The sequence below is a fragment of the Fulmarus glacialis genome, unplaced genomic scaffold, assembly GCF_000690835.1.
Source record: "Fulmarus glacialis isolate BGI_N327 unplaced genomic scaffold, ASM69083v1 scaffold21388, whole genome shotgun sequence".
NCBI classification, from domain to species: domain Eukaryota; kingdom Metazoa; phylum Chordata; class Aves; order Procellariiformes; family Procellariidae; genus Fulmarus; species Fulmarus glacialis.
The window spans coordinates 10,725-27,118 of record NW_009226623.1 but is presented as its reverse complement, the minus strand read 5'-3'; the positions used below and the strand labels follow the sequence as shown (position 1 = coordinate 27,118).

Genomic DNA, 16,394 nt, shown 5'->3' with positions numbered 1-16,394 from the left:
CAAACGCAGTTGTAGGCTTTACAAAAGCAAGGAAAAACCCTGAGCAACCCCTTGTTTTTCATGTTGTGCTTATTAAACCAATGGAAAAAGTCTCTTTCTGACTAAAGATCCAGGCGTCAGCCTACTGCGTTTATTCTCTGGCTCTTGCTCTAATGGAGATGGTGTGTTGGTCCAGCTGGAAGAATTGTGTCCTATTAAATAAAGATTTTTAAATGAGCACATTTATTCATCGAGCTGTCACAGCCTGTTGGGTAAAGAATGCAGACTGGCCAGCTTTAGTCTGCCTCAAATCTGTTTTTCTCCAAAAAGCTGTTACCGTCTCTGGGGTAAATAAACCCAGCCCCGTGTTTACCCGAACCCCGAATGCCATCCGCCTGCTCCGTCCCCTGCCCCAAAGGCAGCCGTAGGGCCAGCGTGAGGGGAGAGAAAAGCAGAAATCGGGGCTGCGTGCGGTGTTTAAACTCTTACTTTACACAGCCCTTCGCCATTGCAGCGTGAAGGGTCGCTGCCGCTTTCGGGGCCGATTTGCAGCGCGGAGGCAGCGGCGTTATCCCAGCGCCTGTCCCTCGCCCCAAAGAGTTTACAGTCTACATCTTCTTTTTAATTCAGACACCCGCAAAATAGCAGGCTGAAATAACACTGCTATATGTCAGCTGCTGATGGAAGGAGATTAAATATTAAAGCCAGTGCTGTGGCTTTAACTCATTCGATTTTTTTTTTTTTTCCCCCCCTTACTCTTCCCCCTTTCTCCCCCCCCGTGCTTTCTTCTCTGTGTAAAATGACATGATTTAGAACTGAAGTGCCAGACTCAGCCTCTAGGTTTCGGCGTTTGGAAATGTATGTAGAAAGATATATTGTGTCTGTGAGCATTTCTGTGCAGAGAAAGAGAGAGCTCCCAAGCTAGTGAGACCACATAAAGATGTTAAATAGAGCTGTAACGCACACGGAAAGCGGGAAAAGTGCCCTAGGAAAAAAAAAAATGTAAAAAAAAAAAAAAAAATCCTGCGATGGAGCAAAATGAAAGATTAAAATAAATTCAGAGGTGCCGAGGCCGGGCTGGAATGTGCCCCTTGCGGAGCTGGGGCTGGCGGAGGGCGGGGGGGGGCCAGAAATGCGACCCCCTTCCCTACCTCGTCCTCTTGCTGCTTCCCTCCTTGACCTAAAAATCTCCCATTTCTTTACCCAGTACAAAACAGAGTCAGAGAATTGGGAATTTTCTTCCTTTTTCCTTTTTTTCACTGTCTCTGCATGTTTAGTGTTTCGAGATGCTGCTGCAATAGCGGCCGCCTGCCTGCTAAATATTCATCTGAAACCGGCTGCTCCTCTGTCCTCACAAAAAAACTGATTTATTTTTCTCCGCTTACCATAACCCACCTATTTTCGTCCGCTAACGGCTCGTCACCGCGTCGCAAGGGGCGAGCGGTGTTGGTAGCCGAGTACGTTAAAAGCCAGGGTGGTTTTTTGGGCCAGAAATATGACAAAGTGTCGGTGCCCACCCTTTCTCCCCGGTCCCCCCTTTCATGAGCGCTTTATGGTACGATGCAAAACGATGCTGCAAATTTTGTCTCCTTCGGAAAACGGTGGCGGTTCGCTCGCGTCTCCTTTGTTCGGTGGCATGTTGGCGTCGCCGAGATTTGTAATGCTGTTTGGAAATGAGTCACGTTTGGGCTGGAGTAGAGCTGAGGGTTTCGGAAACCGCGGGGAGGAAAGAACCCCAGAACACGTGTATCTTTAGCAAAACAGTTGAGAAATTTTATTTAAGGTTTAGTTCGGACTAAACCCAGCGGTGGCTGGGAAAGCCGGAGTGTGTGTGCCCGGAGTTACGCGGGCAAAAACCTCTTTGGTTTTCTCCCTGCAAGTGTGTTGAGACCCACCAGCTCCTAATTTCTTTTAATTTGAGCCCCAGTTACGAGTCACCGTCAAAAGCACCTTCTGATGCAACGTCTTTGGAGGACGCTTTGCATAATACGCTTGTTATTGCGCTGAAGGGGAAGATCGATGGGACGTGTGCGGATGCGCCCGTTGTCTCGGCAGTGCGGTCCCTTGCCTCTGCTAACGTCCCCCCCCCCCCCCGGCGCCCCCGCTCGGCTCCCGGGAAGGCGCCGTGGCGGCTTCCAGCCTGGAAAACGCAGCTTTGCTCGATTAAAAGAATTGAGTCGTAAATAAGCATCGGAAAGAGCAAGTGAACCCGGGGTGTCACGCTTGAGCTAATGCGCAGAAACAGGTGGCTTTGGGTTGGTTTGTTTGTTGGTTGGTTTGAAAGAGAGAGAAAAAAGGAAGGGGAAAAGGGCAGAAATCCTTTGCTGCAGCGGCAGCTCTTTCTAGAAACAACAAGCCTGATGCTGCGCAGCTCCTGGATGCATAAAAATCCTGCAGTACGGCCCGTGCAATGCCCTCAGCCGCCCGGTTTGTCGCAGTCTATTAGGAGAGGCGCAATCCATCCTCGGGTCTTTATGATTATTTGCTTTAACCCCGTCCCTGCCTCTCCCCCCCCTTTCCTCAATCTCGAGGCTCGGGGCTGGCGCAGCCGTTCCAAGCAGCCCCGCAGCGGGCGATGCTGCCCTTTCGTCTGGGTGTCAACGATGGCCCCGTGCACCCAGCCCTTCCTCAGGGGGTGGGTGCCAGCCCCCCACCCAGCACATCCCTAAAGCCATCATGGGTGGGTTTTTATCCTGTAATTCTCCCGCAGGTGGAATTTCAGACAACATCTTTACGGGGCTGGCGCAGCCGTTCCAAGCAGCCCCGCAGCGGGCGATGCTGCCCTTTCGTCTGGGTGTCAACGATGGCCCCGTGCACCCAGCCCTTCCTCAGGGGGTGGGTGCCAGCCCCCCACCCAGCACATCCCTAAAGCCATCATGGGTGGGTTTTTATCCTGTAATTCTCCCGCAGGTGGAATTTCAGACAACATCTTTACGGCACGTGAAATGCATCCCCCGCCAGGTTCGACGGCAGCCGTGCTTCGTGTCGCAAACCGCCACGAGCAGGGACGTCGGGCAGCCGCCTCCGTCCTGCTCCATAAAGCCACGGCCTGAATTGCCGGGCGGGTGCCAGCTCTGTCGCACGCCATCCAAAAAAAGTTGCCTGACCCCTAATAGTGCCTAATTCATCCCTCCATTAGCCAGCAATAAAGCGGCGCATCTCACCGAGCGGGGCGGATTTGCATTTCCTAGATCGGTTGCAGCTACCGCGTGGCCCCGCCGCTTAAAATAATGGATTATTAAAAATATTTGTCCCCCGTTCCCTAGAAGCCCTGCGTAATGGCTTTTTCATTTTGAGCAATGTGTTCACACACCGCTTCTCAAACAATCTGTCCCGCTCTGGTTTTGCTTAACGCTCGGCAGCGATTGTGTTACAGTTGCTCTCCGGGCGGCTCTCTCCCCCACCCTGCTGCAGGATGTACCCGTAAAACACAAAATGCATTTATTCACGATTTTCTAAATTGTTTCATTTCAGAGGTTTACAAACGAGGACCACCTGGCGGTTCATAAACACAAGCATGAGATGACATTGAAATTCGGCCCTGCTCGAACTGACTCAGTCATCATAGCAGGTATGTGGCGTTCAATCCAGGCCAGCTCTGAAAACGGTGCACATTAATATAGCATGGCTGCAAGATTAATACCAGGGACCAGATGCACTGAAAAACGTCTCTACCTCCCATAAAAAGCTCTTGTGATCTGCATTTAATCAGGAGGAAAGGAAAGCCAGAGGCTTCCAAGTTTCTATTTTTTTTCTTTTTTTATGGTAGTATCAGGTTTTGTGGGGGGTTTTTGGGGGTGGTTTTTTTTTTTTTAGCTCTCACCCTTTTTATTAAGACTGGAAGATTTATGGACAAAAGGTCTTTCACGTTTCTGCATGTGCTTTGAGGACGATGAACAAAATCTGACAAACCCAGCTTCCTCTCCTCAGCCCAGGTGTCAATTTTCTTGAGCTTTTAGGCTAGCAGTTAATAAATTAAAACGCCATCGAGTGCACTGGCTACCGCCGAGAGTGCATTTACAGAGCCCAAATGAGGCGCTCTGGCAGCGCACGGTCAATGCAGTCTTTATAAGATTGGGGAAAAAAAAAAAAACATGTTTTTGTTGTCTGGCAGCAGATCATTGCCGCTTACAGATACTCTCCTGCCTTGTCAGTCCCCTTTCGTTCAGGCTTCTTAAAAGGGCGTGAGGTTTGTGTTACCGCAGGATGAAAAGGCTGTTGCTGAGAACAAGAAGAGAGGAGGAGATGCTTTCTGAAGCCTTGAGAGTTCATAAGGGGAAACGAAGCGTCTGCTGCAAGAGCCTGGCACCCTTTTCCCAGGTTCATCTCCAGCCCAAATTCGGTGTTGAAGTAGGAAATAGCAATTCAGTTGGTTTCTTAAAGCCTTCAAGTTAATTGTAGCTGTGGGTAGGATTGTAAGAGAGCTCGCGCAGCCTTTGCTGGAAGGGCAAAAAGCTTCTCCCAGGGGAGGGCTTGCAGAGATGAAACAGGCTCCCAGAGGGAGAATTAATTTCAAATGGGATCAGGCTAATGGGAGTTGCTGGCGAAGAATTTGGGGCAGGGGCTGAAAGAAACCTCAGATTCTTAAAGGTTGGTTTTCCTTCAGTTCACCCCCTTTCTAAACAGGGTGCACAGCGGGAGGGTTAGCTATTGCTTAATAAACCCGGGGTGTAAATTGGCCAGGCGGTGATGGGGGAGCAGAAATGGGGTACGGTCCTATCTTCAGCTGAAGTCCCACCTGCTCTAACAGGGATGCAGCGTTAAAAGTCCTCATCTTTGCTGCTCCCAGAGGCGTATATTCCTCCTGTGCACAAACTCTCACAGGTAAAACCATGAGTGGGATGAAACACTTCAGTTTTAGCACAAGGAACAGCAGCGAGGGCAGGTCTAGCCCCCTCTCCCAGCTCCTCTGGGCTGATGCTCAGTGGGTTGCTCCGGGGTAAGCCACAAAGCAAAAAAACCCCAAACTTATTTAGCTGTGGTCAGTGCAAGACCAGCCTATTTAACACAGGCTTTCCCCGGCTGAGATCTTGATGGCAGATAGAGCTGCCGGGGGGTTTGCGAGGGCTATAAAGCATGCTGGCTTTGAGCAGTGAGATCCAGGGCGTTATTGCCCTACATTCCTAATGTCTTTTTTTTTTTTTAAGCCCCCATTTTGTCTCTGGGTTTTCTTCTTCTCTCTCTCCCTCTTGCTTTGTGCTGAGACCAGGGCAGCAGCCCGTGTGTTAATGAGCAGGAGGATTCAGCATACATCTCTTGCCGTAACTCCGCGGTTAAGCTAAAGAGAGTCATAAAGAATTGTTCTCTCTCTGCCGGTTATAGCTGGCAGCAGAGAGACTTATTTAAATGGGAACGTGTACTTCTGGGGTGATGCTGTGGGTGGAAGAGCTGCTGTAATTCCTGGAGGTACGAATTGGGGAAGGGTAGGACGAGAGAGGTTATACGGCTTTGCTTTGTGGCATTGTGAAAACTTCTGCTGGAGATTTGGGCCCCGGGCTGGCGTGCGCAGCTCGGAAGGACATTGCTAAATGGGGAATGGTCCGAAAAGAGCCCTGAGAGCCGTTAAAGCACTGGAAAAACAGCCTCCTGCTGAGATCGTTAGTTGACAAAGTTTCTTGGTTTAATGAAGAGAGATTTGGGGGAGAACCGAAGTGCGCTCAGAGGAGGCCTTCGCTTTATTAACAAAACCAATAGGTAGGGTTTGAAGTCAGGCTGGAAATAAAGTGTAGTTCTGCGACAGCAGGGTGAAGTAATCGCCCGAGTCGCTTCCTGAAGGCTGCGGGACACTCTCCACCGCTGGCCGGTTTGAAATCAAATGGGATGTTTTCCGTAGACACTTCAGCTCGAGCGCAGTTACTGCGCTCAAACGGGGAGCATCCATGCCAAACAGCCGATGTTTTATGCAGGAGGTCAGGCTAAACTATCCCAGGGATCCCCTTTGTGCTTAAAAATCTATGTAGTTTTCTGCCAGATGGATTCTTTCGGTGTAATGTGCTCGTGCCGGGCTCCCGCTAGTACCTGGACTCCTGACCTAACGTCACGCAGAAAAACGAGGCTCACTGGGAGCGGGGAGATTTCTTTCTGTTTTATAGCCTGGGTGATGGCCAGAGAGATCATGACTCAACGTGTTAATATGGTGGAAAACGGGCCCCAGAGGGATTGCTTTGGACAGTGGTGGTAATTATTAGCACTCCCACGTAGCCGTCTGTCCTAGGATGCGCATTAATGTACGGAGCCGACACAGGGAGGGAAGCGACTCTGCCCAGCTCTATTCCACATTAGCGATGGAGCTGCTCCGATCAGCCGTTTCCCCTCTCATCACTCCATATTTTTACAATCTGCTGTTTCAGGGAGTTCAAACCCCACTATTTTTCCTTTCTTGCAGCAGCAATTCAGATAAGGACAAGCAAAACCCTGGGGTGGGAGGCACAGGACATGACCCAAAGGCAGGAATTTCACAGAAATCACTGCATGCCTTTCACTGCAATGATTTTTTTTTTTTAAAACAGCATTTACCAGAGAAACAGAATCAACAAGAAATTATTTTCTGCTGTCTGAATTGTCACTTGCTTTGCAAACACAACACACACCTTAGCGGAAAAGCATCTAGACTTTCACAAAAGGCCACATTTGCTAGGAGTCCCTGGAGCGGACTAAGGTGGTTAAAATGAATTTTCTAGCCTCTCTTTAACCGGTGCTTGGTGTTACAACCCAAACAGATCAGACTCCGACCCCAACTAGGTTCTTGAAGAACTGCGAAGAAGTGGGACTCTTCAATGAACTGGCCAGCTCCTTTGAGCACGAGTTCAAGAAAGCAGCGGAGGATGACGAGAAAAAGGCAAGAGGCAAAGGCCACCGTTGCCGTAAAACTGAGCCGGGTGCATATTGTGGGGGCTGGAGGGGGGACGGTGCTGTTCTGATGAAAGGCATATGTTGTAGGGTAACTAAGTGTGGTCTCGGATTTAATATGCTGGCTTACATGGGACTTTATTTTTTTAACTCGGGTGACTTTGGCCGGCTATCCTGCAATCCGAGGCCTGTTGAGAGTGGATTTTAATGGTTTATTATTCCTTTGGCTTTTCATTTCAAAAAAGCAAAAAAAAAAAGGCAGTACCCGAAATATCTCGCACCTTGGGAATGAGATGCAGGAAGAGAGCAGGACTCTGTTAAGTGCTCAGGATCTGAGCAAAAATTCACTCAGAGCCTCCTTGGGGATCAAGATCCTTAACGATGATGCCGTTAAGGTGCAGTCGGCAGGGAAGGGACCGAGCTCTGCCATGTGCCTTTAGTATTTGAACGGTGTCACGGTACATGCAAATAGAGAGAGGGACTCCATGGAGGAGTGAGGCTTTTTCTAACAAAGAGCTCCCTCATATGCAAGCGGTATCGATTCAGGCTGCCCCTGCCAACCTCAGGAGCGCAAGGGTCTGAAGGACAACGGGATCTCATCAGATAGCAGCTAATTAAGGACATTTTCTCCCCCCCCCCTTCCCAGGATCTGAGGAGCAGCAGATGCGTATTGGGCTCTTAGACTGGCACATACATTTACTAAATTGATATATGTATGTACATACGCTCACAGTCAGCGGCGCTGCTCGGAAATAAACTGCAGGAGCACAGCCGCGTAAATCTTCGCCGAGATGGGGAACGGAGGAATTCAGAATTAAAACTGAAAACTGTCTTTCACCCGCTCTCCTAATAACAGGGCTCTTTAAAGCATAAATTGATCTCTCTCATTGGTATGCTGCAGGGCCTTGTCAGGGCTGCGTGGCATTTTATGCTCTGAATTCCCTGCCTTTTGTTCTCTGCAGCCCAGACCCTGAGCGCTGGGAGAAGGTAGCTTTTCGTTTGTGGTTTCACGTATAAATGGTTGAGCAGCCCACAGTCTAGCCAGTTGTTTTATATGTAAGACCACCCGTCTCCTGGGCTGCGCTACCTAATAGCTGCAGCTAAGGTCCTTAGGCTGTTAGATATTTTCATTTTTTGCTTTAGGATGACTGCAGTCTAAATAATTTCTGCCGGCAGCCAGGCGAATGGGGCGGCGTGAAGCTTGGGGTGGTTTCAGGCGTTAGGGAAAGCATTATCCCTCCTAGAAAATCTCTGCACAGGCGAGGTCCCCGGCCCCAGATGGCTTGTCACTCACCGAACCTGGCCAGAGCTGCCTGCTGCATTTCTGAGATGCTTTCAGCATTTGGCTGCGTTGAGCGCAGTTGCTGCTGTTGTGTTTTGTCCTCCAGTTCCAAGGGTGGTCTCGACACCAGCATGTTAATTAAAAACATAGGCACAGCAGGAGCTCCCCTGGAGGCACTTTAAGTGGTTTGAAACTTTCCTGCCTGTTAATCCCTTCTCCTTTGTGATTCCCAGTGCAACATCTCTGCTTAAGAGGGCAGGTAAATGGTTACTGCACGTACCGCAAGCAAAAACTCCTGCGTAAATCAGTGCAGAGCGGAGGCGCTGGAGCCGCACCCCACTCGAGAGCAGCGAGAGCATCCGTAGATGCCCGGATTTACCCTCTTGCCGCAATTTTCCCTCCCTTGAGAGGACTTAAAATGCAGCAAAGGAGGAGGTTTAGGTTAGACACTAGGACAAACTGTCAGCAGTCGGGCAAGTGAAGGAAAGCGCTGCGATTGATTGTGGAGGGAGGGAGAGCAGGTTGGACAAACAGCCGTCAGGACTGATTTAGGGAGAGTTTCTCCTGCCCCAGACGGAGGGAGGGACCGGGTGATTTGCGAGGTCTGTTGGAGCCCAATTGAATGCAGGATCCTGCAGTCAGAGTCTCGCTCCATTGCGTGTTCCTCCGGTGCTCCCGTACGCCATTTTCTCCCAGGTCTTCTCTTCCTCCAGGTCTGGGGAGGAGAGAGGTGGCCACTCAGTTCAGTCCCCCTCCCTTGTTGTCACCCAGCTCTTTTTCCGTCCCCAGCAAGTCATTAACTGGTTAAAATGGGGCACGTGGCACTGCTGGAACCCAGGGTGGTGGCAAGTTGCCAGGTTCAGGCATATGGTTGGGTTTTATTTTAATGGGGCGCTCATAGATATTTAATAACTTGCATGGCTCTTTGTTTGCTTTTGATAATCGGGTAATAAAATAATTCAGGCTGATTTATACAATGCTTTACAGCTCTTCTGTGAATGAAAGTGCCTTCTGTAACTCGCAGGCATTTGGCTTTGTTACCTGTTCTCCTTAGCAGAGCCCTTTTATGAAAAAAAAAAACCCAAAAACCTAACCCGTGGAAAGAATTGTGTGTGTGTTACTGAGAAACCACAAAATGGTGCCATCTGGGGCAGAGACCGTCTTTCCTAGGCCTCCGTCTCTGTTTGGACGGGGCCGGCGCGGCGCGGCACCGCTCTCCGCCTCGGGCTCCCAGATGCTACTTCAGTACAAATAAATAATAATAATTTGGCAAGAGCTCAGAGCTGTAGCTCTTCCTCTGGGAGCAGCCGAATGTTTCACAAACAATATGAGCTAATTGTCCTTTCAATCCATGGCTGGTTTTTCCTGTAGAGTGCTGGAGCCCTGGACATGTCTCTGCCCTCCACCCCGGACATCAAGATAAAGGAGGAAGAGCCGGTGGAGGTGGACTCTTCCCCGCCGGACAGCCCTGTATCTAACCCACAGTCGCCACAGAACAAGGAGAAGGTAGGTCTCCCCGACTGTGCCCTGTGGAGGTGTGGTGTCTCCTTCTCTGGATGAGAACAAGCTTTTTCTCCACTTGGTTGCCAAGGCTTGATTTGGGCTTGTGAGGTTCCCCTCATTTTAGGAAGAAAGAGAAAAGCTGGTTTGCTAAAATACATGTTTGCTGCCTTTAAGTCTCCACGTGGATTTGGCGAATGCAGAAAGCCTTGCTGTTCGTCTCAGCAATGCTTTTCTGGCAGGGCGAAAGTGCCAAACAAGTAACCCATCTTCTCCGAGACCGGTTCCCTGTGTCCTGGTGGGGCTGGCTGGTGATTCAGAGCAGATTAGTCCAGGTGACACAGTCTCCGTCTGAATAACTTCCCACTCTAGAGACGCTAGCTGGGGCTGGAGCGGTAATTCGGAGAGGGGGATTATTTCCCAGTGGCTGCTGCAGGCAGCAGGAGTTTGAATTTCCGTTCCCTGCACTGACATCAGATCAGTGTGGCTTTGGGTAAGTCGCTCCCCTCCACGCCTCAGTTTCTGTGGCAAAGGTGCCTTAGTTTTCACTAAATTTCTTTTAAGCCGTCAGAAGGAAGAGACAGCCAGGTGATTATGAAGCTAATAAGTAACTGCGTGTCTCCTTTTGTCTGTTGATCCTCTTCAGGAGATCACCTCCAAGCCTGTAATCATTTCCACGCCTACTCCAACCATCGTGCGTCCAGGCTCGCTGCCACTACACTTGGGTTACGACCCGCTCCACCCTACGCTGCCTTCCCCAACCTCTGTCATTACCCAGGCTCCCCCTTCCAACAGACAGCTTGGGTAAGTACGGAGGAGGGACATGTGCGCTGAGGTTTTTCTCCCGTACCGTCAGGCTTCCTGGGCAGTAATTAGGTACCTAAATAAGTTCCTTGATTGTCAGAACAACTGAGGTGCCGCGATTCCGGCTGCGGCTGCTTGGGCATAAGGGCCTCGTTGCAGCACTGTCTGCAAAAGCAGAATGGGGTGTAAGTGCAGAAAGCAGGAACTAATTGTCGTAGTGTAACGAAACGAGGCAAAACTCACCGCAGGGAGAAATTAAACCCAATCCCCAAACACGTTGACATGACACTCACTGTCTACGATGGGAGCGTGGCCTGACTGGGGACTCCCAAGTTGCTTTTGCAGCCTGATGCGGTGGAGAGAGCTCAGCTAAACCGATGGTAGGAAATTGTCTGGATCTTTAATGGCTTTGGGATTTTCTCAGACAGCTGTTGCCTCTGAAGTGTAACCTCTTCTGCAACCTGCTGGCCTCCTGCATGGTCAGCTTCTGCCTCGGGAGCTGTTTGTTTCAGCAGATCTAATGACCTGCTCCTTTTTGCCCCTTTAACAACCTGGATCGGAGGCTCCAGAGCACTCGCTGCCGCGGTTATGACCCTGCCACACTGTTAGGTAGCTCTGGCCCTGCACATAAAAGGAAGGAGCCTGAAGGATGCAGGAAACACATTACAATGAGCCCTCAGGAGACATGTATGTAGCCCCACTTCTATTCTTTGGTGTCAGGATGCTTCTTTTTTGCTGTGGTCCTGGCCTCTTTCTAATTACCCTTGTTGGCTGGCTCCTTACATTAACCAGGCCATTCTTTTCGGCTGTCAGTTCATATTTTTGTGTGTGTTTTTGCTTTGACCCTCTGGCACCATCAATCCAGACTTCCTGACGGAAAGTTTTAAATCCTGTCTTGAGGCATTAAGGGGTTAAGTGATTGTCCTGAGGTTTTGAAAGGGCATTATATTCCTTCTGTAACCCTGCACAGGCAGAGACTCGCGGGGCTGTTTGGAACCGAGTCCCCTCGCGCTTGGAGGCATGAAAAAATCAGAACTGGAGTAAGCTAGTCTTTAATAGGATTTTATGTGCCCTTTGCAGCCCACGGGGGTAGATCCCTCCTAGGGCATGAGAGTTGAATGCGCTCTACGGAGAGGTCGGGCTGCAGCTTTAACGAGGGTCCCTGTGTTAGGGCCATAGCGGACGTGGTGGGGTTGTCAGCGTGACAGAGATGGAGGGGAGGCTGTGACCTCCCTGTAACTCGGCTTGTTAGGCTGGGATTTTCAAAGCAGCCTGGAGGATTTGGGATGCCCAATAGAAATGAATGAGAGTCGAACATTTGCGTTCCCAAGGCAGCCTTAAAAATTCCAGCCTGAGTTATTGGCACGATGAACTCCCCCCTCTGACCCACATCCCCTGCTTCTCCCCACCCTGCCGTTATTCTGTGCCAGCGCGGCTTCCTCCCCCCCCCCTGCCGTTATTCTATGCCAGCGCGGCTTCCTCCGAGGATCCCAGGCAGCCCAGCCTCCTCCGTCCCCTTCCCTGGGCTCGGCAGAGGAGGCAGCAGCAAATTTTTTCTCTCCCTCCCCCAAAGTCAGAGCAGCTCTGCTCTTCTCTTCCCGGCTCGTCTCTGCCTCCACTCGGCTCCTGGCTGTGCTGTCACGAGCTGAGGAGGAGCAGGAGATCAGCCCTTGCTGGCACGGACGGTTTCCTTCCTCTCCCTGTCAGCCTGAGCAGATCAGCTCCGGCTTTTCCTCCACTCTCCTAGAAAGGCTGAGTCCGGAGGGTCAGAGCCGGAGCACGGTGAGGTTTGTGACCCTCCAAAATGGAGGCAGGGGTGCCTGTGCCTGTTTGTCACCACGTACAGAAACGCCGCCTTTCGCTGCAAAGTGATCTGCAGTGGAAAAAGTTCTTGGTATTTTTAATTTGTCACAATTAGGCTCTGGCGCGATCGCCTCCTCCCCCAGCCTGCAGTGAGCGGGGCCATTCCCGTCTCCCAGAGCCATTGTCTGGGCAGACACACACCAGCCCTGCATCGACTCCATATTTAGGAGATTTTCTCTGGAGTCAGAGTCAGAAGCGCTTGTTAATGGAAAGCTAAATCCTTGCAAACCCTCTCGTGGGAGCTCAGCAGACGTGGCTCACAGGCCAAGAAGTTACTGGTAGGCAGGAGCAGCTGCCCAGGTCCCCCATCTGCCCGGTGCCAGGCTCAGCCCGGGAGGGCACTTTTAATCTCCCCAAGGAGTCGCAGCAGCCCCTGGATGTGCTTTTCTGTCTATTCAGGTGGGCATCGTGTCTCGGAGCTTTGGCAGTCATGGTGTTTTGGCCAGCCAGCGTACGCCCAGGAGTTAACCAGGGCACATGGTAACGCTGGCCGTCAGCGTCGCTGCCAGCCCCGAGCGAGGAGCGGTAGCCCGGGTCGCCTCGGCGTGACGTTGGCACGTGCTGGCGGCCGTGCAGTGAGTGTGCGGGAGGCTGAGTTACCTTAACACGTGCTCAGCTAGGCTTTGCACCCACCCATTCAGAACGTGCCATTCAGAAATGGGAAAATTAGCCTGAATCCACTAACCAGAATTAATTCGTGCTTCTGCCCTTGAGCTCATGGGGCTGCTGGGACAGCATAAACTTGAAATAATCCATGAGAACTCGAATTGTTGTTTCTCCAGGTCTCCCACAGGTTCCCTTCCACTTGTCGTGCAGCTTGCGAACGGACAGACCATGCCCGTCCTCCCAGGCCCTCCCGTACAGATGCCTTCTGTTATATCGGTGAGAGAAACTTCCAACACAGCTCTGCGCGGCAGAGGAGGGGACACTGTTTTTCCCCTGCCAAATATATGCAGACACTTCCATTTTGTAAAAATTAAAATATATCTCCCCCTCTGTGCAAGATACGACTGGAAGAGGAGGAGGAGGAGGGGGCCCAGCTCTGGCAAGGTAGTAATAACATGTCGATCACACTAGAGGGCAATAAGTCTGGAAAAAAACAAAGCCTTGCCTGGACAGATGGCTCATGCCATTGATCCAGGGCTGGGAACTGTAGGATCCCTGATTAGCTGCTTCCATTTGGAACAGCGTGCCTCAATTGAAACCATTCGAGCTTGCAGAGAACATGTTGGTCTTTGCAGGCCAGGAAAGCCACCCTAACCTCGCCAGTGTGCTAAAAAGCTGTTTGAATATCAGCCTTGCGGGTTGTGCTTTTTGCATATGGAGAATTTTCCGTGGTGCAGAACTCACGAGCAGATTTGCCTGGTGGGTGGCTTGTACGTCTTCGGAGCGCTTCAGCTCCCGACCAAGCAGCCCCTGTGAATCCTGTCTGTCCTGCTGGGCACATCTTCTGGGTTTGTCGTGGTTTACCCCCAGCCGGCAACTCAGCCCCACCCAGCCGCTCGCTCGCTCCTCCCCGGTGGGATGGGGGAGAGAATCGGAAGACTAAAAGTGAGAAAACTCGTGGGTTGAGATAAAGACAGTTTAATAGGTAAAGCAAAAGCCGCACACGCGAGCAAAGCAAAACAAGGAATTCATTCACTGCTCCCCATCAGCAGGCAGGTGTTCAGCCATCTCCAGGCGAGCAGGGCTCCATCACGCGTAATGGTGACAAACGCCATCACTCCGAACGTTCCCCCCTTCCTTCTTCTTCCCCCAGCTTTATATGCTGAGCGTGATGTCGTATGGTATGGAATATCCCCTTGGTCAGTTGGGGTCAGATGTCCCGGCCGTGTCCCCTCCTGACTTCTTGTGCACCGCCAGCCTCCTCGCTGGTGGGGTGGGGTGAGGAGCAGAAAAGGCCTTGACTCTGTGTAAGCACTGCTCAGCAATAACGAAAGCATCTCTGCGTTATCAACGCTGTTTTCAGCACAAATCCAAAACACAGCCCCGTACTAGCTACCATGAAGAAAATTAACTCTACCCCAGCCAAAACCAGCACAGGGTTTTGAGTGAGTAATGGCCAAAACCTTCTGCCTCAGGTAACAGCGATGTTGACGTCAAAGTAGGCAGACCGCAGGCAGCTCGGCATAGCTTGTGGGCATGGAAACAGCTTTGCACCTTCCTGATTGTTTGAAACACGACTTGCATTTGTAGTGCTTTGCAACAGCGTACCTGAGTGGCTTATAAAAGCAAGCGCAAATTCTGGTTTTTCCCCTTTTTGGTGAGGGAGAAAGCTCTCCGTGTTTAGGAGGGGATGCTGTGACTTACCCTTGGTGTTGTGGCAGCTTTGCAGTAGAGCCGGGCAGAGAACCAGAGGGGATCTTGTACCCTCCCTCTCCATCCGCTCGCCTGTACTGGTGGGGAAAAGCCCTCTGGGAGGGAAGGGAAGGAGGGAGGCTTTGGGGCTGCCCTCCTCCCTGTCCTCAGCAAGGCTGGTATGGCTGGGTGATTCCGAAACAGCCACCGTGGCCACCAAAGGAGTGGCTGCTGGCCTTCAGTGACGGCAGGCATAATTGATGGCAGTAGTTAAACGCTGAACGTTTGTCAAGATTTATAAATGTGCTTGGTCGGGGAATTATTACAGAGCCGCTTCATGGAGCGCGCTTGCGAAAGCACCTCAGCTTCCAAAACCCATGTGTTGCTTCCTCCCCAATAGCTGGCTCGGCCGATGTCCATGGTGCCGAACATTCCCGGTATTCCTGGGCCGCCCATCAACAGCAGCGGGTCCATTTCACCGTCAGGACTTCCAGTGCACTCTGAAGCCAAAATGGTAAGTGTCCAAATACATGCCGGGGAGGGTATCACGTCCACAGCATTGTCCCTAAGTCTTCACTAGCTCCTCCAGAAGAGACTCCGTCTGGAGGCTTTTTCCCTGCAGCCTTCACGAAGAGCCACTGCTTCTCCGAAATCCTGCGCTGCGCCTCCCCGCACCGAGAGCAGGTGTTGCAAATGCCACCAGGAATATTAGACTAATCAGCGCTGCGGCTCTGGCAGGCAGAGCAGGCACGCTATTGTCAAGACAAACCTCAGCCCCATCCTAAACACGGCTGTTTTGTAAAGCTGGTGTTTCTAGTTCCAAGATAACAGATGGGTTGGAGGTGGGCTTGAGGAAGGCAGAGCCAAGAGAAGAGATGTTGTGCTGTAATCCAAGGATCCTGGTAATGGTTTTCACGTAGACCTCTTTAACTAAAAGTTTACGGAAGAATTTTCCTCTCCTGGCTCTTCGTGGCTCAAACTAGGTGCACGCAGAGGCGGGGAAACAAACCTAAGTTTGCGAACAAAGAGCAGCGAAACCCCCTGGTTTTTTGGCTGAGATGGGGTGGAGACGTTTGCAAACCCACCTCTTGTAGCTGTGCCGCTCACCCTTGCGGGTGCATTGTCACGGCTCCCGTTGCACCCTGTTTAGGTGTCTGGAGGATTCCTGGGCAGATCAGAGCTACGAGTGGAATGAGAGATCTTAAACTCTGAGGCATGGAACAGCTATCCTGCCCCGCTGGCCTGTGTCTGGCTGTCCAGAGAAGGAACTTGCAAGACATGGTCTTGATCACACGTAGGTCCTTCTCCATCCCAGAAGGACCCCTTGAGGACAGTTGGGCTCTGCAGCCTGTTCAGTCTGTGGTCTTTCTACAGAGCCTGCCAGCTGGGGAGCGGATCGGTGCCAGTTGCAGTAGCAATTTTGGGATGCGGACACCTGTCTGCTTGGGCCTAAGTTGGAAGCCGCTGTCTGTCTTTGGGTAGACCAGATGGTGATGGCTTTCGGTTGGATTTGAATCAGCCGCAGTCCCTGAAGAGCCTCTTCCCCAGCGGCCTGGCTCCTTGGATGACAGAGGAGCTGGTTAAAGCCTTAACAGTATGGACAACAGGTCCACTGACATCCTTTTTTCTCTTTTAACAGAGGCTGAAGGCCAGCTTGACGGCATCTTCCTCACTGAATGGCAGCAACTTGGTGGTGGGCTCAGCCAGCACGATGGTGACCGCACGTCCAGAGCAGAGTCAGATACTTGTCCAGCACCCTGACGCCCCTTCCCCAGCTCAGCCACAGGTCTGCTGCTGCGTAGCCCACGAGGCTGGGCTG

At 51.4% G+C, this 16,394-nt stretch overlaps 1 protein-coding gene across 1 annotated transcript in view; it reads left to right on the top strand.

Moving 5' to 3' along the window:
• The first annotated feature begins 1,539 nt into the window (after nucleotides 1-1,539).
• The window catches only part of ATF7 (activating transcription factor 7), a 20,872-nt gene continuing 6,017 nt past the window's right edge, over nucleotides 1,540-16,394 (top strand). Inside the window, exons 1-9 of the mRNA XM_009582868.1 lie at nucleotides 1,540-1,636; nucleotides 2,690-2,814; nucleotides 3,454-3,550; nucleotides 6,699-6,817; nucleotides 9,482-9,616; nucleotides 10,257-10,414; nucleotides 13,060-13,159; nucleotides 14,976-15,089; nucleotides 16,215-16,361. Of these exons, the coding sequence (XP_009581163.1) occupies nucleotides 1,540-1,636; nucleotides 2,690-2,814; nucleotides 3,454-3,550; nucleotides 6,699-6,817; nucleotides 9,482-9,616; nucleotides 10,257-10,414; nucleotides 13,060-13,159; nucleotides 14,976-15,089; nucleotides 16,215-16,361 (1,092 nt within the window). The remainder of the gene's footprint in view (nucleotides 1,637-2,689; nucleotides 2,815-3,453; nucleotides 3,551-6,698; nucleotides 6,818-9,481; nucleotides 9,617-10,256; nucleotides 10,415-13,059; nucleotides 13,160-14,975; nucleotides 15,090-16,214; nucleotides 16,362-16,394) is intronic.